Source organism: Aquarana catesbeiana, linkage group LG05, assembly GCF_042186555.1.
Source record: "Aquarana catesbeiana isolate 2022-GZ linkage group LG05, ASM4218655v1, whole genome shotgun sequence".
NCBI classification, from domain to species: Eukaryota; Metazoa; Chordata; class Amphibia; order Anura; family Ranidae; genus Aquarana; species Aquarana catesbeiana.
The window spans coordinates 291,783,465-291,805,339 of record NC_133328.1 but is presented as its reverse complement, the minus strand read 5'-3'; the positions used below and the strand labels follow the sequence as shown (position 1 = coordinate 291,805,339).

Here is a 21,875-nt window from a genome sequence, read left to right as displayed (position 1 = left end):
CACTTCTGACTTTGTCACAGGGGCAAAGGAATTTGTTGACTCATTAAACAGTTGTTATATCTTGCTCAAAGGGTTCTTTTAATGACCAATAGCAATCTTTTTCGTATACTAAGAAAGATCTTTTATACACTGTATGTACACAATGTTGATAATATACTGTATAGCTCTTCAGTGTGTAGATTTAACAGCGAATACATTTTAACCGCTTAACCTCCAGAAGATTTAGCCCCCTTCATGACCAGGACATTTTTTGCGATACAGCACTTGTTACTTTAATGATTTTTTTACTATAAAACATATCTAATAAAACATTTTAAAAATCAGATTTCTTTATAAATTTATGCCAATATGTATTGTGCTACATATTTTTTATAAAAAAAGTCCCAATAAGCGTATATTGATTTGTTTGCGCAAACGTTATGGCATCTGCAAACTATGGGATATATATTGGAGTTTTTCTTTTCTACTAGTAATAGTGGCAATCAGCGACTTATAGGGGGTCTGCGATATTGCGGCTGGCAATCAGACACTGACACTTTTGACACATTGCAGGAACCAGCGACACTAATACAGTAATTTGTGCTAAAAATATGCACTGTCACTGTACTAATTAAACTGGCTGAGAGGGGGTTAAACATCCAGGGCAATCAAAGGGTTAAATGTGTGCCTAGTCAGTGTTTTTGTAAACTGTGAGGTGCTTTTTACTAGGGGAAAAGATGGCTTTGTAGGGACACAAAATTCATCCCTTCCCCCCTGTCAGAACAAAGCCCTGTCTTGTTTACATAGGCAGAGCCATGTTCTGTGTCTCTGCCCAGCGATCGGCGGGGTGCCAATGGACATCCAGTGCTTGGCATCTGCAGATTGGTTTTTGCAGTGAATAATCACAGCAGAAGCGGCCCGCCGGTCCTCGACAGGCGAAAGTCTAGACTCACGTGTGTGTATATGTATATGTGTATATATATATATATATATATATATATATATGTATATGTGTGTGTGTGTGTGTGTGTATGTGTATATATATATAGATAGATATCTATAGATATATATCTATCTATATAGATAGATATCTATAGATATCTATCTATATATATATATATATATATATATATATATATATATATATATATATATATATATATATATATATATAATGTGTGATTCTGTACAGGAGAGCCGCCCTGTAGCGTAAAATTGCTATAGGGAGGTCAGTAACTGGTTAACTGCTTTTATGCATCTTTGTAACTGTTTATAGAAACCAATTTGGTTTTCTTTTGGTAGCATACTTTTATTTCTTGGGAAAGAAAAAAATAAGAAAAAACAATAAAACACAATTTCCTTAATGTTTTTCAGAATTTTTACAGCCATTTTAGCTTTACTGATACAGCTCTTATATTAATTTTGTAATGACAGGGATTCAAAGCTTGTATGCGCAATCACTTTTGCCATTTCATCTCTCCGCCCTTTTTAACCAGATTCCCTTCGTCATCCCTTATGGGGCCAATATGTTCTGGCCTCCCTTTATTACTATTTACATACTTAAAGAATTCCTTGGAATTTTTTTTACTCTCCTCTGCTATGTGCCTTTCATGTTGGGTGGCACAGTGGTGTAGTGGGTAGCACTCCCGCCTAGCAGCAAAAAGGGTCGACACTACCTGCCTGGAGTTTGCATGTTCTCCCTGTGCCTGCGTGGGTTTCCTCCGGGTACTCCGGTTTCCTCCCACACTCCAAAGACATGCTGGTGGGTTAATTGGCTTCTGTCCAAAATTGGCCCTAGTATATGAATGTGAGTTTGGGGACCTTGGATTGTGTGCTCCTTGAGGGTAGGGATCATGAGTGTGCAATGTATGTGTGGAGCGATGCATAAATTGTCGGCGCTATATGGATACCTTAAATAAATAGGGATAATTGTAGACACGCACACTCACTCAGGTTGAACTGGATGGACTGGTGTCTTTATTCAACCTTACTAACCATGTAACTATGTTCTATGTTGGCCACCCTGATTGCACCCTTACATCTCTTATTGCATTCTTTGTAAAGTTGGAATGCTGACAATGACCCCTCAGCCTTGTATTTTTTTGAAGGAAAATTCTTTGCTTTTTATACATTTTTACATTGGAGTTAAGCCACCCAGGATTTTTATTTGCTCTTTTAAATTTTATTGCCCATTGGAATGCACTGGCCAATACCTTTTATTTATTTAGTATGCTAAAACACTGTTTTGCTTTCCGTCTGATAAAAGGTTCTTTTGGTAAAACCAAAGAAGCTTAGACTTCACTGTATCAATGCTTTGCTAAATAGAAAAAATACAACACATACAACTGTAGGCTACACAATACAACACCATTCATAGCTTACAAAATATGCCTACAACATGCACAAGCCAATTATCCTTTCTAGCAAAATAAGCATGTACAAAATGTATGCAATAAGTAAACTAAACAGATACTCGGCTTAATTAAGGTAATGTCCTTCATAGTTCTCTTCTCCAACAGTTGAAACATCTCCAAAGTTATCCAGCTTCTGGAATCGTTGCACCCTGCTGAGACCACTGCCTGTGGAAGGGAATTCCACATCCTTGCCCCTCTTACAGTAAAGAACCCTCTATACAGTTTTTAAGGTTAAACCTTTTTTCTTCTAATTTTAATATGTGGACACGAGTCTTGTTAAACTCCCTTCCGCAAAAAAGTTTTATCCCTATTGTGGGGTCACCAGTACGGTATTTGTAAATTGAAATCATATCCCCCTCTCAAGCGTCTCTTCTGCAGAAAGGTTTAAGTTCAGTGCTCGCAACCTTTTCTCATACCTAATATCCTCCAGACCCTTCTTTGTTGCCCTTCTTTGTACTCGCTCCATTTCCAGTACATCCTTCCTGAGGACTGGTGCCCAGAACTGGACAGCATACTCTAGGTGCGGCCGTATCAGTCTTGTAGAGCGGGAGAATTATCGTTTTATCTCTGGAATGAATCCTCTTTTTAATGCATACCAATATTGTGGTTGCTTTGTTAGCAGCAGCTTGGCATTGCATGCCATTGCTGAGCCTATCATTTACTAGGACCCCCAGGTCCTTTTCCATCCTAAATTCCCCCAGAGGTTCTCCCCCAGTGTATATATTGCATTCATATTTTTGCCACCCAAATGCATTATTTTACATTTTTCTACATCGAACCTCATTTGCCATGTAGTAGCCCAGTAGCCCACCCCATTCATTTGCAAGGTTTCCACATCCTGCGGAGAAGTTATTGCCCTGCTTAGCTTAGTATCATTGGCAAATACAGGTCTTAGGTTTAGGTACTCTAGTCACCCTGTCCCCAATACTACCCTCTGAGCCTTTTTTCACGCTGGCTATCTCTACATCTGGACCCTCCCCCCTATCACCCATTTAAAAGCCGCTCAAACTTTTCAACCATCCTCTCTCCCAGCCGAGCTGCACCCTCCCCATTTAGATGCAGTCCGTCCCTGCTAAAGAGCCGGTAACTGACTCAGAAGTTGGCCCGGTTCTCCAGGATCCCAAACCCCTCCTTTTTACACCAGCTCCTCAGCCACTTGTTAACTTCCCTAATTTCCCGCTGCCTCTCTGGTGTGGCCCGAGGTACCGTATTTCTGAGAATACTACCTTGGAGGTCCTATTCCTCAATTTAGCTCCTAGGACCCTAAAATCATTTTTAGGACACTCCATCCTCCCCGACTTTGTCATTGGTGCCAACGTGTACCATGACAGCTGGGACTTCTCCAGCTCCACCCAATAATCTGTCCACCAGATTCATAATGTGCCAAACCCGAGCGCCCGGTAAACAACATACAGTTCCGCACTACAGGTCTTTTTGACAGATTGCCCTCTCTGTCTTTCTAATAGATTCCCTTACCACCAGAGTCTCTTTCCTTTCCCTTGGATTTACCCTTTTCCTCACTGGAGGAGTTTTTCCCCTGGCAGCTAGGGGTGTCCCTCTGCTCCAGCAATTCTGGTTCCTGACTGCTTTCTCCAACATCGCGCAACACAGCTTATTTATTGGGATGTTTCAGCCCAGGACTGGCCTCCCTGACACTATCCCCTCTACCCTTCTTGAGTGTCACCCATCTACTCTGTTCTGGTGCCTGCACCTCTGTCCCCACCCGAACTTATTTGTTTTGGTTTCTTTGAATGTATGGATTGCATGGGTTGTTACTGACGTGGTGAAAATTTCTTGTCAATAGCACCTTTTAGAAATATATTTACCTAGAAAAATGGTGACATGTTCAATACTACTTTTGCCTGCTGTATATATATTCACACACACTACATTTGATGGCTGGTATAGGAAAAAATAATTTTTCCTTTTTTTTTTTTTTTTTTTTTGATTGTAAAAATGGGCCCTTTTTCTTCCACATTTAGCTTAGTTGTTTATTACATTATTTTAAGCAAACATTTTTAAACACACTGTATAGGAAAATAAATGGTATTGTTTAAACATTTACTGTGGTGTTGATTTCATGTTCAAGAAAACAAATTCATTTTTCTTTAAGGTCCTGGTGTTCAGAAACCACACGAAGGTCCAGGAGAAATGGGGAAGCCTGTTGTTGTTCCTAAAGAGGACCAAGAGCAGATGAGGGAAAAGTTTAAAATCAATCAGTTCAATTTAATGGCCAGTGAGATGATAGCACTGAACAGAACTCTACCTGACGTACGGCTAGAAGGGTAAGTGATGTTCATTGATTATGAAGTTTAAAATTAAAGTAGAACTAAAGGCAAACCTTTTTTAAGTTTTGGGGAAAAAAAGTAAACGAAGGTTTATAACCCCCTCCCCATTAGAATTTTATTTTTCTGTGTGCCATTGGGGATATTTCCCTTAATTTCTCCCTGCCCCATAGGCAAAACAGGAAATGAGATGAAATCTCTCCAAATTAAGAAAATGCCCTCTTACCAGGGTCACAGAACTAATGTCCCCATTGGAAGATTTCCCCTATATTACTGTTCTCGGGGCAACTCAAGATTTGGGATTTTATTTCCTTTTTTTGGTTTTGATGGTAAACCTGACAAATGGGAGCGTTAATCGGAGGCAAAGACAGCAATAAAAGCCTGAAAGGTATTTTCATTCCTCTCAAACACTATATAAACTCAGCACTGCGCTTTTTTTTTTTTAATTAAATATAGATGTGTATTAATGAACATATTTTTTTACCCCATAGCTGTGTTGATGTAGCTTGATTGTATCTTAACCACTTCAATACTGGACACTTTCACCCCACCCCTTTTCACCCCCAGACCAATTTTCAGCTTTCAGCGATGTCAAACTTTGAATGAGAATTGCGTGGTCATGTAACACTGTACCGAAATGACATTTTTAAAATTTTTTTTCACACACAGAGCTTTCTTTTGGTGGTATGTAATCACTGCTGGGGTTTTTATTTTTTACACTACAAATAAAAAAATGCAGAAAATTTTCCAAAAAAATGCATTTTTCTTAGTTTGTAATAAAATTTTGAAAATAAGTAATTTCTCTTAATACATTTTGGCCAAAAATGATGCTGCGACATTTCTTTGGTAAAAATAACCCAAATCGGTGTTTGAGGTTAGCAGTGATGGAGGACAGACAGATGTTTTATGGGGACGGGTATCAGTGGGGCTTGGTGTACTGTGTGTGGGGTGATCTGTAACGCCTCTCTGTGTAAATCATCCTCACACAGAGAGCTGCACAGATCTGCAGTCTTCGTTCCCCCCGCACTGAGCTCTCACTGAGCTCGGTGGGGAGAACTGTCACATAGACAAGCTTCTCTGTTTACATTGTGACGGCTGTGATTGGACACAGTCGTCATGTGATCGGGAGGGCCAGTCACAGCGCCAATATCTCGATCTCTGCTCAGTTGGATTCTGTGATCATAATGATCACAGGATCGAGCCTCAGTGCTCCTCGTGGCCGCGCTGCGAGCACTCGTTCTGAGGGATGTTTCTGAAGAACAAGGAGAGGAGCACCCGGCTGTTTATGTGCAGTTGCTGGGTGGGAGGTGGTTAAAGTGGTTGTAAACCCTTGCGTATACCCAGTGTGGTGACTTCTTAAATAACCAGATTTTATATTTCCCATTCCCACTTGTATTTTCACAAAATAGAAAATTAAAATTTGCCTAAATATAAGGTGCCGATATATTCGCTATCAATGCCCATTTCTGTATACATATATGCACGCAAAAAAATAAACATGACATAAACAAAAAACACCAAACAAAAACAAACAACCCACTAACAGAAAGGGAAAAAAAAAAGGGGGAAAGAGAAAAAAAAATTAAATATAGCATCGAACAGACAGGATCCCAACAATTACATAAAAGATAACATCTGAGGAGACTCCAGCAACTCCACCCACGGGGCCTAGACTTTCCAGAAGTTTCATTCACCGTTATTTGCTGTACATACCAGCTCTTCCATGCGCATTATATGATTCATCTCTACTACCCATTCCCGTATTGTTGGTGTTGTTTGGGATTTCCAATGTCTTGGAACTAAGGCTCTTCCTGCCATCAAAAAAAATCGAAATATTCCCTTTTTTAATTGATTTAATTGACCCAGGAATTAAAAAGAGAAGCGCTACCTCAGGAATCTCCTGACAAATTTTACCAGTGACCACATGACTGAGTTTAAATATAGCCGACCAAAATGGTTTTATTTTTGAACAAGCCCACCATAGATCTTCTTTTTTTTTTTTTTTTTTCTTTTTTTAAACAAAGTAAGTTTATTGCAACCAAAATATACAAGTCAGTTTACACTACATTATATAAAGAGAGGAAAAAGCATAAACGTAGCATGGTTACAGAAGTCATCTTACAGGTAACTGCATTATCCGTAGATATTTATTTAATTATCAAATTCTTGATAGAAACTGCGAAGTCCTTTAACATAGTATCACCGGGGGGGGGGGGGGGGGGGGGTCAGTAATCTTTCCACAGGGTCTGACTCAAGGGTGATACCACCAGGGAACTGATGTTGAAATGCATGTCGCACCTGCAAAAAGCGGAAAAACATCCAATTGGGCAATCCGTATTTTTCTTTAAGTTCCGGGAATGTCATCAGCCTACCCCCCGTCACCAAATGTTTAAGTCCCACTATATCTTTAGCTGCCCAGACCTGTGGGTCCGGTACACTACGCAGATGAGGGAGATTAGGATTGCCCCAAAGAGGTGTATGAGGGGAGAATTTTTCTAAGGAACGATAACTTGCCCTTGCCTTATGCCAGAGGGTGATGGTAGTGCGCATTAGGGTCGTCAAATTGGGATAGGCCCTAGTTCCACGGAATACCAGATTACTGAGAGCGGCATATGATCCTAATATTGCAGCCTCTAGGGTCACAGCCCGGTTGTCCCTAGGTTGCGAGAACCACCACCTGGCTATTACCAATATGGCTGCCCAGTAATATACCAGGAAATTGGGGAGGGCTAGCCTCCCTTGGCCCACCGGTAGCTGTAGTGTGGACAGCGCCAATCTTGGCACTTTTCCCAACCACAGAAAGGAACTGACTATATGGTTTTTAATTTAGCAAAGTAAGAGGCCGGGATCTGTATTGGGCTATTCCTAAATAGATAGGGAAATTTCGGGAGGAAAACCATCTTGAGTAAATTTACTCTCCCTACTGGTGTCAGAGGGAGTGACCTCCAGTCTGCACACTTCTTCGAGAACTGCGCCAACAAGGGGTTTAGATTGAGATCCATATACTTGCCCACCGGTCCCCCCATACTGATCCCTAGGTACTTAAAGCTGTCGACCCAAACTAGCTGACTCTGGATGGGTGGTCTAGGCCTGGTAGCATTTAGGGGATAGATCAGGGATTTTCCTCAGTTAACCCTGACACCTGAGTAAGAGCCAAATTCATCGACCAATTTCAAGGCCGCAGGGAGTGAGGAGGAGATATCATTCAAGTACAGGATAGTGTCATCCGCATACAAGGATATTTTCTCCTCCACCACTCCCATCTGAATACCCCGAATTGCAGGCTCAGCCCGAATTCTCGATGCCAAGGGTTCCACAGCTAGGGCAAACAGCCCAGGTGACAATGGGCACCCTTGCCAGGTACTCCTGCCCAGTGGGAATTCTCTCGAAAGTGAGTTATTAGTACGCACTTTGGCTTTGGGGGAGGCATACATCAGACGCAGCCATCCAATAAATGTTGGCCCAAATCCAAACTTCATAAGGACAGCCCAGAGGTACTCCCATTCAACTGAATCAAACACCACCACCCCTGGACTGTCCCTCGGTGCAACATCCAAATGTGTTAGGAGTCTGCAAATATTTATGTCTGTCCCTCTGCCTGGCATGAACCCCGACTGGTCGGGATGAACCAGGGCTGTTATCACTGAATTTAGGCGACTGGCCACTTTCGCAAGTATTTTTAAATCCACATTTAAAAGTGAAATTGGCCGGTATGAGGAACACAGTTCAGGATTTTTGCTGGGCTTAGGGAGGACAACAATCATCGCCTCCGACATAGAGGGGGGGAGGGCTCCGCATTCAAGGGCTTTTAGCAACATCTCCTGATACATGGGCAAGAGATCCTCCGCGTATTGCTTGTAGAATTCCGCCGGGTATCCGTCAGGTCCCGGCGTCTTCCCACTCTGCAGGGATTTGACTGCCAATTGAATTTCTTTAAGGGTGAGGGGGCTATCCAATCTCTCCTTGGTGGTTTCTGTAAGGCATGACAAGTCCACCCCTTCCAGATATGCCTGCAATTCTGGTTCAGTGAACCTCGCTCTAGAGCTATAAAGATCTTGATAATAAGCTGCAAATTTATCATTAATGTGGGAAGAGTCCGTTAGGATTTCCCCGTTGGGAGACTGGATTCGGGATATAGACACTGGGGAGGAGTACTCTCTTGACAACCAGGCCAATAAACGACCGCTTCTCTCCCCTTGTTCAAAGATTCTCTGACTCTGATGCAGGAGGTGCAGTTTTCTAATGGACGTACGTATGAGGGAGACATCCCTTAAGGCTTCCTGTAAGGATGAATAAGCCTGTGGGGTACGGTCTCTAACATAAGCAGCCTCCAGCACTCCAGCCCTGGCCTCCGCCCCCTCGAGTTCCCTGCGTACTCCTTTGCGGACATTACCGATATGTCCCTGGAACTTGCCTTTCATACAAGCCTTAAATACATCCCAAATATCCGGGATAGGACTGTCCCTTTCCAGGTGTTTCAAATCATATCAGCCTTGCCTGGGACATCTACCCTCGAGTCAGACAGCCAGAATCTAGAAAGTCGCCATAAACCTTCCGAAGCAGGGCACCCCAGTTCAAGCTGTAGGGAGACCGGGGCATGAACTGAGATTCCCCTGGGGAGGACAGTAATGTCTTTAACCCTAGACAGGACCAGTCCCCCAGAGTAAACCAGGTCTATCCTGGAGAATGTTTTATAAGTGGCTGAGTGGCAAGTAAAGGCCTTCATATGGGGGTGTCTCCACCGCCATACATCAGTGAAATTAAACGCCTCGGCCCATGCCTTAAGGTCAGTAGCAGAGCCTGATGACTGGGACAATGTATCCATCGCAGGGTCCGGGACCATGTTAAAGTCTCCCAACAGCAGAACGTTATCAGTGGCATATTGTGAAATTTTTTAGACCAACTGGTACAGGAAGGTGATTGAAGCGGGGGGATATACAATCCCACAATAACAAGCTCCAGGTTCATAATATAAGCATGATAATTACGTATCGCCCATTAGGATCTACATCTAGTGCTAACAATCGAAAGGGGAGTTACTTATGCACCAACACACTCACCCCTCTCGCCATGTTAGAGAATGTGGAGTGGTATGCGTGGCCTACCCACGGTCTACGGAGACTCATCGTTTTCCCTCCCACCAGATGCGTCTCCTGGAGTATACATATATGAGGGGATTGACTCTGTAAGAACTGGAACACCAATGACCGTTTGATTTTAGAATTTAGGCCCCGGGTGTTCCAGGACACAATTTTACACAGACATTGAACCACAACAACATTGCAAAAATGATATTATACACTACCATAACCAATGGACCGCCCACCGTCACGCCATTTGTACCAACCTGTAGCTCCCTCTTTATGCACAATACCCAGCATATGATACATTGGTTAAACTGACTTTTAAATGTAGACTTGTGTATAAAACAAAAAACCCAACTTCCCCGCCACCCCCCACCCCAACTGGAGGGAGCTTTTTCCTCAAAATGATTGAAGGCAACAGGCCTCTGTGGAGGTAACATGAGCAAGAAGGCACCGGAGTCCCGTCCTCTGAAGTACAGTACATGGACTAGGTTAAAGAGTCCGGAATGTAAAGGACCAGTGCAGTCTCCCAGCCTAGGCTGGGGGCAAACAAACTTTAGTTGCAAACATAACATTTGGGAACTGCAAAGCAAACTGCAACTTTCAAAAAATCACATCCCTCCATCGAAACATAGAGCAGCACAGGGTATGCAGCATAACCTCTCAACCTCCTCCACTTGTACAAAGGGCATATCTGTCGGATAAGTAATAGGAAGGAGGGGAGAGGAGGGACCTTCCCGCAGACAGGGATAGGGATGGGGTCCATCTTGCAAGTGTCTTTCAGCATTGAACACCATATGTGTCATTTCATCCTCAGACCCCAAAGCCACCTCCCTCAAGGATCAAAGTATAGAGACCCATGACTCACCGGAACGCACGATTCTCCAGGGCTTTCACTCTTGCCTTTAGGGTGTGTAGGTCTCCAGAGTGGTCCCCACCGTGTCTTCTGTCCCCCGAGACCCGCTGCTCCACCTCCGCCATGCGGCCGCAGAAGGAGTCAAGATCTCTGCGGATAAAGTCCACGTTGGTCTGGATGTGATCGATTTTGTCCATCAGCGCGGTCTGTCCCGTAGCGATGATTTGCATGGCGGCAGTCAGATCAGCAACCGTGGCTGGAGGAGAGTCCGCCACCTCTGTTTGGGAAGCCATGTGCGCTGTAATGGCGGCCTGGCCTCTGCTCCGTGCCCCGTCTGAGTGTGCTGCTACTGACTTGGATCGTCTAGGTTTGCCGCTGGGCATGACCCGGAGCCCCCTCCAGTCACTCACACACCCGCTCTGCAGTCTCACCACACTGGCACCGGGTTATTAGAAGGATTAATGGCCGGACTCCAGGAGCTCTATTACTGAGTGTCCTCTCCCGTCGCCATCCTAGACACGCCCCCGACCACCATAGATCTAATAATGTGCCTCTCGATTCACAGCATCTCCAGCATAGGTCAGACAATGCTGGATTTATTTTATTTAGTAAGACTGGACAGCGATACCATCTGGTCATAATCTTATAGTTACGTTGCTGTGAATAAGACAACAAAGTTATTTTAATGGTGAGGTAGAACACCTTGTCACCTTGGACAAATTTTTACCTAATTCTCGCTCCCAGTCTCGGCCATAGTAAGGGCGATCTGGAAATGTGTACGATAATAAAATACCGTACGTTTTAGATAATGCATGAGGACATTTTGAGTCAGGCACATCTCAAACTGAGTTAAGTCCCTCCAGATACTTAGACTATTCAGCTCCTTATAGAAATTGCGTAGTTGATAGTATTGAAACCATTCACCTGCCTTCAGGTGAGAGCGGGAACTAAGCTCGCTCATAGTTTTCAAGCCTCTATCTGTACATGAATGACAAATAGGCGAAGGATGTAGTGGTTGCCAGCAAAGAAAACTTTTTTCTGGCATTCCCGGTGGAAAACTTGGGTTACCCAATATTGGAGTCAATGGCCCTGGGCGTAAAGATGCATTGTATGTTGTGATAAATTTTTCCCATACATATAACAGAGATTAAATCAAAGGCGTTACTTGTGTTGAACGTGGCCGATCAATAGGAAGAAGCCATGGGAGAGAAGTCAGTGGTATAGGCAGTAACACCCTACTAAGTAAAGCTGCCGCATGGTATAATTCTAGGTGTGGCAGGCCTGTGCCGCCAGCATCTCTTCTCTTCACTAAGATTTAATATCTGAGTCTAGCCGGGAATCTAGGCCAAATATATTTTAGTAATATAGATTGGGTCAATCTAAGCAAGGAACCCTGATTGGAATTGTTTGAAAAATATAAAGAAATCTAGGAAGGATGTCCATCTTAACCACTTGCTTACTGGGCACTTAAACCCCCCTCCTGCCCAGACCAATTTTCAGCTTTTAGTGCTGTCACACTTTGAATGACAATTGCGTGATCATACAGCACTGTACCCAAATTAAGTTTTTATCATTTTTTCCCACAAATAGCTTTCTTTTGGTGGTATTTAATCACAGCTGGAATTTTTATTTTTTGCTACACAAACAAAAAAAGATGGAAAATTTTGGAAAAAAAAATCATGTTTAATAGTTTGTTATAAAATTGTGCAAACAGGTAATTTTTCTCCTTCATTGATATGAGCTGATGACACTGCCCGAGGGGTCAGTCTGAACAGAGTCAGTCTATTTTTGAACATGAAATCGTTCAAATTGGTAGGTGGGGTTGGGAACTATCAGTTATTTTTTCTTATACAACCCTGGCAAAAATTATGGAATCACCAGTCCCTGAGGATGTTCCTTCAGTTGTTTATTGTTGTAGAAAAAAAGCAGATCGTAGACATGGCCAAAATCTAAAAGCATTTCAAATGGCAACTTTCTGGCTTTAAGAAACACTAAAAGAAATCAAGAAAAATAATTGTGGTGGCCAGTAACAGTTAGATTTATAGAACAAGCACAGGGAATAAATTATGGAATCACTCAATTCTGAGGAAAAAATGATGGAATCACCCTGTAAATTTTCATTACAAACACTAACACCTGCATCAGATTAAATCTGTTTGTTAGTATGTAGGTAAAGATGGTAAATCATTATGCAGTGTTGCACAAGATGTTGGTTGTTCACAGTCGGCTGTGTCTAAAACTTGGACCAAATACAAACAACATGGGAAGGTGGTTAAAGGCAAGCATACTGGTAGACCAAGTAAGACATCAAAGCGTCAAGACAGAAAACTTAAAGCAATATGCCTTGAAAACAGAAAATGTACAACAAAACAAATGGGGAACAAATGGGAGGAAACTGGAGTCAACATCTGTGACCGGACTGTAAGAAACCGCCTAAAGGAAATGGGATTTACATACAGAAAAGCTAAAAGAAAGCCATCTCTAACACCTACACACAAAAAAACAAGGTTACAATGGGCTAAGGAAAGGCAATCGTGGACTGTGGATGATTGGATGAAAGTCATATTCAGTGATGAATCTCAAATCTGCATTGGGCAAGGTGATGATGCTGGAACTTTTGTTTGGTGCCGTTCCAATGAGATTTATGCAGACGACTGTCTGAAGAAAACATGCAAATTTCCACAGTCAATTATGATATGGGGCTGCATGTCAGGTAAAGGCACTGGGGAGATGGCTGTCATTAAATCTTCAATAAATGCACAGGTTTACATTGAAATGTTGGACACTTTTCTTATCCCATCTATTGAAAGGATGTTTGGGGATGATTAAATCATTTATCAAGATGATAATGCATCTTGCCATAGAGCAAAAACTGTGAAAAAATTCCTTGAAGAAAGACACATAAGGTCAATGTCATGGCCTGCAAATAGTTTGGATCTCAATCCAATTGAAAATCTGTAGTGGAAGTTAAAGAAAATGGTCCATGACAAGGCTCCAACCTGCAAAGATGATTTGGCAACAGCAATCAGAGAAGGCTGGAGCCAGATTGATGAAGAGTACTGTTTATCACTCATTAAGTCAATGCCTCAGAGACTGCAAGCAGTTATAAAAACCAGAGGTGGTGCAACAAAGTACTAGTGATGTGTTGGAGTGTTATTTTGTTTGTTTGTTTTTCATGATTCCATAATTTTTTCCTCAGAATTGAGTGATTCCATAATTTATTCCCTGTGCTTGTTCTATAAATCTAACTGTTACTGGCCACCACAATTATTTTTCTTGATTTCTTTTAGTGTTTCTTAAAGCCAGAAAGTTGCCATTTAAAATGCCTTTAGTTTTTGGCCATGTCTGTGATCTGCTTTTTTTCTACAACAATAAACAACTGAAGGAACATCCTCAGGGACTGGTGATTCCATAATTTTTGCCAGGGGTTGTATTATATTTTTCCATGCTCGTTTCCATTTTTTCCCTCCTCATTTTTACCTTTTTTTGTTTTTTGGTTGTGGTGTGCATTTTTTCTGCGGTTATATGCATATTCTGTTGTGTTCACATATACAAGTGCAGCCTAGGTCCCTGAATCTATGCCTCTTTGACATGTCTCTTTGTATTTTTAGAATTAACATTTATCTGAGTATACTTCACACCCCTGATGAAGGTGCTTTTTTTAAAAGACTGGAAACACGTCGGGTATTGGGGTACACTACCCATTGGAGAGTATTGATGTTCTTTTGTATACCATGATATATTGCTTTTTTTGTTTTGTTTTTGTGTATCATGTATGTATTGTATAGATGTTGTTCGTCTTTTTATCTATTTGTATTACACATGCAATATTAAAGTTATTCATTTTTACATCAGAGTTGGTGGTCTTTCAAAGTCCCACTTAGGGGGTATTTCCTTTTGTTCAAGTGCAATAGGGATGGGACTACCACACTCTGGATCTGACATGATAGAGGTCTCCTTTTTTCTGATAGGCTGCACTGGTGGGCACTGCTAGGCTGCACTGATGGGCACTGATAGGCACCGATAAGGTGGCACTGATGGGGCAGATAAGGTGGTACTGATGGGCACAGATAAGACTGCACTGATGGCCACTGATAAGATGGCACTGATGGGCGGCACGGATGGGTGGCACTGATGGACACTGATAGGTACCACTGATAGATGGCACTGATAGGTGGCACTGATGTGCAGCACTGTTGTTCTGGCACTGATAGGTGGCACTGATGTGCAGCACTGTTGTTCTGGCACTGATAGGTGGCACTGTGGGCACTGATAGGTGGCACTGTGGGCACTGGTAGGCAGCACTGTTGCCTATTGCTAGGTGGCACTGGCAGTGGGCACTGGTGATCTGGTGGCAGATCTCTGTGATCGGGACTGATGTCCCTCTCACAGCCACTGGTGATTGGCTTTTTTTTTTTCTCCTCACGCTGTCAGCGCGAGGAGAAAAAATAGCCGATTACTGGCTCTGTTGACGTCACATGATCAGCTGTCATTGGCTGACAGCTGAAAACGTGGTAAGGGGTCAGGATTGACCCCTTACTCCGATCTGGGATCCAGCGAGTTTCATAGACTCGATCACAGAGCGTGCCCTGCAGGGGGGGCGCAGACCGCTCGGGCACGGGACAATGTCAATAGACGTCGTCCCGGCAAAGCAGGTCCACGCTGTAGCCGTCATTCGGCTATAGCGCAGATCTCAAGTGGTTAAAGACTGACATCCTTCCCAGCCATGAGTGTCACATTGGTGACCATTTCTTAAGACGAGATTACATAATGTTCACAAGTGGTAGGTAGTTAAGCATATACGATTTATAATGTTGTCTAGGTACCTGAATCCCCAAATAATTGATAGAATACTGGGCCCATTGGAACTAAAAGAGTAATCTTTAGACAATGTGATTTTGCCGCATTCATTTTAAAATTGCTTAGAGTACAGAAAAGTTCCAATTCCTTTTAAAATCGCCGGAAATGCAATTATTGGATTCGTTATGTGGAGCAAGAGATTGTCCGCAAACAAACTTACCTTACATTGCTTACCAACAATTTAACACCCTAGCACGCAAGGCCATTGCAAAATGCTCCATTGCTAGTATATACAGAAGTGGCGAGAAGTGACACCCCTGGCGGGTTCCATTCGATACATGAACCAGTTCCGAAAGTAGGCCATTCACTCTAATACGAGCTGATGGAGCAGAATACATAGCCATAATTTTTTGAATTAAGCCTGAAGCTAAACCTAGTTCTAATGTTGCTTTCAAAAACTCCCAATCTAGGCGATCAAATACCTTTTCCGCATGTAACGAAAGAAGACACAATGGGACTTTTTGTAGCTGGCAGTATGAGTTAAGAGATAATATTTTGATAGTGTTATCCCTTACTTCTCGAGTTGGGGCAAAGCCCACCTGATCTAAACCATTAATAGAAGGAATAACTGCTTGTAAACGAGCTGCTATTATATTTGCATATATTTTAAGGTCAACATTTATTAAAGAAATTGGACGATAACTTGAACATTCAACTGGATCTTTCTGGTCTTTATGAATGAGAGTAATATGAGCTTCCTGTGCTTGATGAGAGAAAGTACATGAATCTGAAATTGAGTTGAATGTAGTGTTCCAAATTGTTTGTTTGAATTTCCAGTGTAGTGAAAGGCATATTCAATAAGTCAGCAATATCCTGATCTAATCTTGGAAGGGCTGTATTTAAAATGTATTGGGCCATTATTTTGGGGCAAGCTCAGACTTGTGAATTTCCTGTAGCAGCTGTGTAATCTCTGCAATTCATGATTTTTTTTTTTTAAATATGCACTTTCAGAAATGAGGATCCCCCTTATGACACACTTCAAAGCCTCCCATTTAAGTGGTTGCGCTATCATATCCCGTGTGTTATCCGATAAAAACTGAGAAATCAATTGTCTAACCGCCGCGCATGTCGATTCATTTTTTAAAGCGGAGTTCCGCCCAAATTTTGAACAATATCTGTATGTATTCTCTTCCTTGCCTAGATGCTGACATGCCGTTTAAAAAAATTTAAATCGCCGTAATTACCTTTTATTTTTCTATTCTTCTTTGCACTTCCTGGTTCTCCTCCCGTGGGAGTAGGCGTGTTTCTAGCCTCTCCCAGACTCCTGGGAGCTAGTCTCAGGCTTCCCAGGATGCCACTGAGCATGTGCGGGAACAAGCGGTGAATGCTGGGAGCACAGCATTCACCACATCCAGGAAATAAATGCTTGTGGGCTTAAAATGCCCACAATGAAGATGGAAACTGCCTGCAGTGAATAAGTTATTCTTTCCGACGAAATCTGACACAGGCGGACATATTACACACAATATGTGAGTATGTAATGCTGAGAAGAAAAGTTTGTGAATTAACTAAAAAAAAAAAAAGATAGATAGGTGGACCCCCGCTTTAAGAGGCTTTCATTCAGCCTCCAAGAAGCTACAGCTTTAGAAGATTGCGGCATATTGATTAAGAAAAAAAGCAGGAAATGTTCTGACCAGGTTGCCAACTAAGTAAGTTGTGTGAAACAAAAAACATGTCTATCCTACTTTAAGTTTTATGGGTTAAAGAATGACAGGTATTATCACGCTCAGTTGGGTGTAACACCCGCCACACATCAACTAGCTAAAAATCATGCAATCGGCGCTTGAGAAGATTGATCTGAGACAAAGGGAAGCACCTGGAGGTAGATGTAGTGTCCAGTGTTGAGTCAAACACAATATTTAAAACTCCTCCTAGCACTATCCTTCCCTCAGCCGGAGGGCCTAATTTGCGCAAAAGAGCAAGCATCATAGAGATCTGACCCTGGTTGGGAGCATAGGCATTACCCAAAGTAAACATAATGTTGTTTTACGTTTAAGAATAAGAAAATCGACCCCCTGGATCACTTACTTCCTGAATGTCTGAGACTGAAAGCGAGATATGGAAACATATGGCCACACCTCTAGATTTACTAACAGGATTATTACTGAGATACCAATTTCTAAAATAGCGAGTGGGCATATGTGGTAAAAAGAATGTCTGAACTCTTTGCTTATGCATGTTTTATTATTATTATTATTATTATTATTATTATACAGGATTTATATAGCGCCATCAGTTTGTGCAGCGCTTTACAACATGAGGGCAGACAGTACACTTACAATACAAATCCGTACAGGAGGGATCAGAGGGCCCTGCTTGTTAGAGCTTACAATCTAGAAGGGAGGGTCAAGTGGAAACAAAAGGTAATAACTGTGGGGGTGAGCTGATGGAAAAAATGAAAATACGGTTGTTAGTTGTGGGTAGGATAGGCTTCTCTGAAGAGAAGGGTTTTCAGGGATTGTCTAAAAGCTAATAAAGTAGGAGATAAGCGGACAGATTGGGGTAGGGTATTCCATACAATTGGAGAGGCATTGGAAAAGTCCTGGAGGCTAGCATGGGAGGAGGTGACGAGGGAGCTAGAAAGCAGGAGGTCTTGAGAGGAACGAAGAGAACGAGTAGGTTGGTATTTAGAGACTAAGCTAGTGATGTAGCTGGGGCGAAATTGTGGATGGCTTTGTACGTAGTTGTTAGAATTTTGAATTTAATTCTTTGGCCAAGCGGAAGCCAGTGGAGGGATTGACAGAGAGGAGTGGCAGACACAGAGCGATTTGGTAAGGTGGATGAGTCTGGCAGCGGCATTCATGATAGATTGAAGAGGTGATAGACTATGTAGAGGCAAGCCAATGAGAAGGGAGTTGCAGTAGTCGAGGCGAGAGATGACAAGCGAGTGAATTAAGAGCTTTGTTGTGTCATATATAAAATCTGTGATCTCATAAGTGGGATATTAAGACCCCTAACATTAAGTAGAGCTGCACAATTAATTGTTAAAAAATTGTGATCTCGATTCACCCCCCCTGACTATCTCTCCTGCAGATTTTGCCGATTCTTTCATATAAACAAGTGGAGAGACTTTATCTGCTCACTCAGCTGTCAAAAGAAAGCATCTGGGCAGTCTGCCAAGTCTTTAGCTTGAAACATTGTAACTAAGCTTCCTTCTTAGATCAAAGGGATAGAACTTCTGTGTAAATAATCTGGGCAGTCTGCCAAGTTTTCAACGCCTGTAAATGCAGGAAGTTTAACCACTTAAAGTCTAAATCTTTTTCTGACACTTCTTTCTTAAGTTAAAATCAATATTTTTTGCTAGAAAATTACTTGGAACCCCCAAACATTATATATATTTTAGCAGAGACCCTAGGGAATAAAATGGCAATTGCTGCAATATTTTATGTCACACTGTATTTGCCCAGCGGTCATAGGTTTTTTGTTTACGCCGCGAGAATTGTGAGAGAATCTTGATCTATCTTCCATGCAAAATTTTTTATCAGGAAATGTAGTGCTGTTAATTGAGAAGAGTACACACAATAGAGTGATATGCTTTGCTCATATTTTGTGTCTGAGGTCAACAACTGTTAAGGCAAAGTAGTCATAGACCCAAGCTTTTAAGGACACACCCTCAGGGCACCTCCCCTATAACCTACTTCAGTCTAGTGAGTCCTTAGTTTTTTGTTTGTTTTTTTTTCCAGTGTAAGGTGGTGGACCTCTTCTCCTTCATAGGGAAATCACTCTTGGCTTAACAAGTTTTAATATTTTCCTTTTACTATTAACGTCTAATTATGTTGGAGGAGTCAACTGAGGGTTCTACAGCCTTGTTAAAATCTTTACAAATTATAATAGATTTGTCACAATAAGATTTGGAGTTTTTGAAGTAAGGATTCCTAAATAACTTTTTGATGGGTATTGGGGGCATAAATATTTATTAGGGTGATAATATGGTTGTTAAGACATTGAGAGGATAAGGAATCTGCCATTGGGGTTAGGGTTGTCCCGATACCACTTTTTTAGGACCGAGTACAAGTACCGATACTTTTTTTCGCCGATACCGAATACCGTTACTTTTTTTTTTATGTCACGTGACAGTGTTTTTTTTTTTTTTTTTTAAACAGTGCTTTTTTCTTGGGGGGGGGGGGGGGGGGAGGGGATGAACGGTGTATGTGTGTGTGTTTTTTTATTTTTTACAATAACTTTTTTTTATTCTTTATTGCAATATGTGTTTTTTTTTTTTTTTTTTTTTTTTTTTAATCAGCCCTGTTGTGGGCTTTGGTGAGGTATCAGGGGTCTTAATAGACCTCTGATATCTCCCCCTTGAGACAGAGGATAGAGATTCCCCAGTCCCTTTCTCTGCAGCCTCAGCTGCACTGAAAATGAATGGAGAGAAGACAGCGGCTCCTCTCCATTCATAAACTGACACATCGTAATCACAGGAGATTACAATGTTTCAGTTATGTGAATAGACAGAGTCAGCTGACTCTGTCCATTCACAAAGGAAGGAGGAGGAGGACGGCGGAACGGAGGGGGAAAACAGAGGGGACAGAGAAGGAGAGGGGAATGGAGGGGACAGCGGAGGGGGACATAAAAGGAGAGAGGAACGGAGGGGACAGCCGAGAGGCACAGAGAAGGAGAGAGGAACGGAGGGGACAGCGGAGAGGCACAGAGAAGGAGAGAGGAACGGAGGGGGCATGGAGGAGGATGCAGTGACAGTCAGCGGTGACCGATCACCGCTGTATGTCACTAAAGCAGCTGAAAGCCGCTGGGGGAGAATCTTGTAACTCCCCCACGCGCCGATCACAGCTGATTTCCAGGTATCGGGGGAAGCATCGGGAGCATTTGCCCGAGTACAAGTACTTGGGCAAATGCTCGGTATCGGTGCCGATACTAGTATCGGTATCGGGACAACCCTAATTGGGGTCGACTTCTAAGTGGTCAAGTGGAAATAAAATTGTATCTCCTGATTGTAATCATTACAAAGAAATGGTGAGAGAATTTATTATGGTGGGTGCACTTTGGAGCTTTGGGTTTGGAAAAGTGGGACTCTTGTAAGCAAAGGACATCATTTTGAGAAAGGGCAAAGAGCTCTTTCCAGAGCACGGCCCTTTTGTATGGAGAGTTCAGTCCTCTGGCATTTATAGAGATAATTTTAAGCTCCATTTGAGAAGGGTAGAGATGCAGCGTTAGGCACCCGTAAAGCATATGCAACTAAAGGAATTAGCTGCCATATTAGCATAGCAAACAGTAGTACATTGCAAGAGTGAGGTCTAAATATACATCACTATGGAAAACATGTATATAGTACCAGGATTATAATGAAGATGAGATTAGAGCAACAAACAAAATAAAGAAAAATAAAGTAATACAACAAAAGTCATACAACAAGACATAACTTGGGTGTGCCTAGCACACAACTTTCCTAGGGGGGAAAAAATGAACATGAAGCAGTAGCCCCACACAAGGATTGTAAAGAAATCTCTGAGCAGGAGGCCACTCCAGAATGTATAGTGGCATAATTATCGTACATCATGGGACACAGAGCATCCATAGTAATTTCTATGTGGGTTATACATCACCTATAGGTGAATGAACACTGGCACACCCAAAGACAGGAAGTCCGCCTCTATATAACCCCTCCCATACAGGAAGTACCTCAGGTTTTTTGCCAGTGTCTCAAGGAGATGGTCACGGGGGATTGAAGCACTATAATAATAGATGGCCCCGTTGGAGAAATCCTTGCCAGGATCAAGGGGCTATGCAGTCAGATCCATTCAAAAGTGGCAAAGGAAAGGCCAAAGATGGATGGTACCTGAGCCTCAAGGAAGAAGGGAGTTTTTTGCACCTGAGCCTCAGGGAAGAAGGGGAGTAATGCACCTCTTCGGAGGGCTGGACCCTGGAATCCAGGCCCTTGGATACATGACTAAACCAAAGGTTGTCCTGGCAGAGTGCTGTACAGGTCCAAGGGTGTGGACCCCAGTATGCAAGGGGGACTCGGTCCTTGAAGGTCCGTTCAAAGACCTGGCCCACCGTGATAAGTGAAGATTGGGTCTGGCTGTGTATTCCAGCAGTATCCTGCGGTGGGAATGGTAAGCTTAAAAAAAAAAAAAAACCTGGGAAAGGAACACGGATGATTCACTTCAAGGGATTTCTTCTAAATAGCGAATGCCTTGCCTGTTTTTTACCACTAGAGGGTGTATTGTAACATACCTGGTGTTTACTCTTCATGCTTCGTTTTTTCTTTGTCTGGCAGCGCTCCTTTGGAGACAGCATTGCCCTCATCCTGGTCTGCCAGTTGTCAAAGACCCTGGGACCGCCCGCCTCCTATCTCACGGCACACAGCCCTCCCCCCAGAGGCTGGTTCCGACGATGGGAGCGAGGCGGCCGGCATCCCCCCGCGGTAACGCAGCCCCCC

At 42.6% G+C, this 21,875-nt stretch overlaps 1 protein-coding gene across 2 annotated transcripts in view; it reads left to right on the top strand.

Moving 5' to 3' along the window:
- The window catches only part of GALNT1 (polypeptide N-acetylgalactosaminyltransferase 1), a 481,701-nt gene that overhangs the window by 162,904 nt on the left and 296,922 nt on the right, over positions 1-21,875 (top strand). For both annotated transcript variants that reach the window (XM_073630779.1, XM_073630780.1), the window contains exon 3: positions 4,507-4,678. In XM_073630779.1, the coding sequence (XP_073486880.1) occupies positions 4,507-4,678 (172 nt within the window). The remainder of the gene's footprint in view (positions 1-4,506; positions 4,679-21,875) is intronic.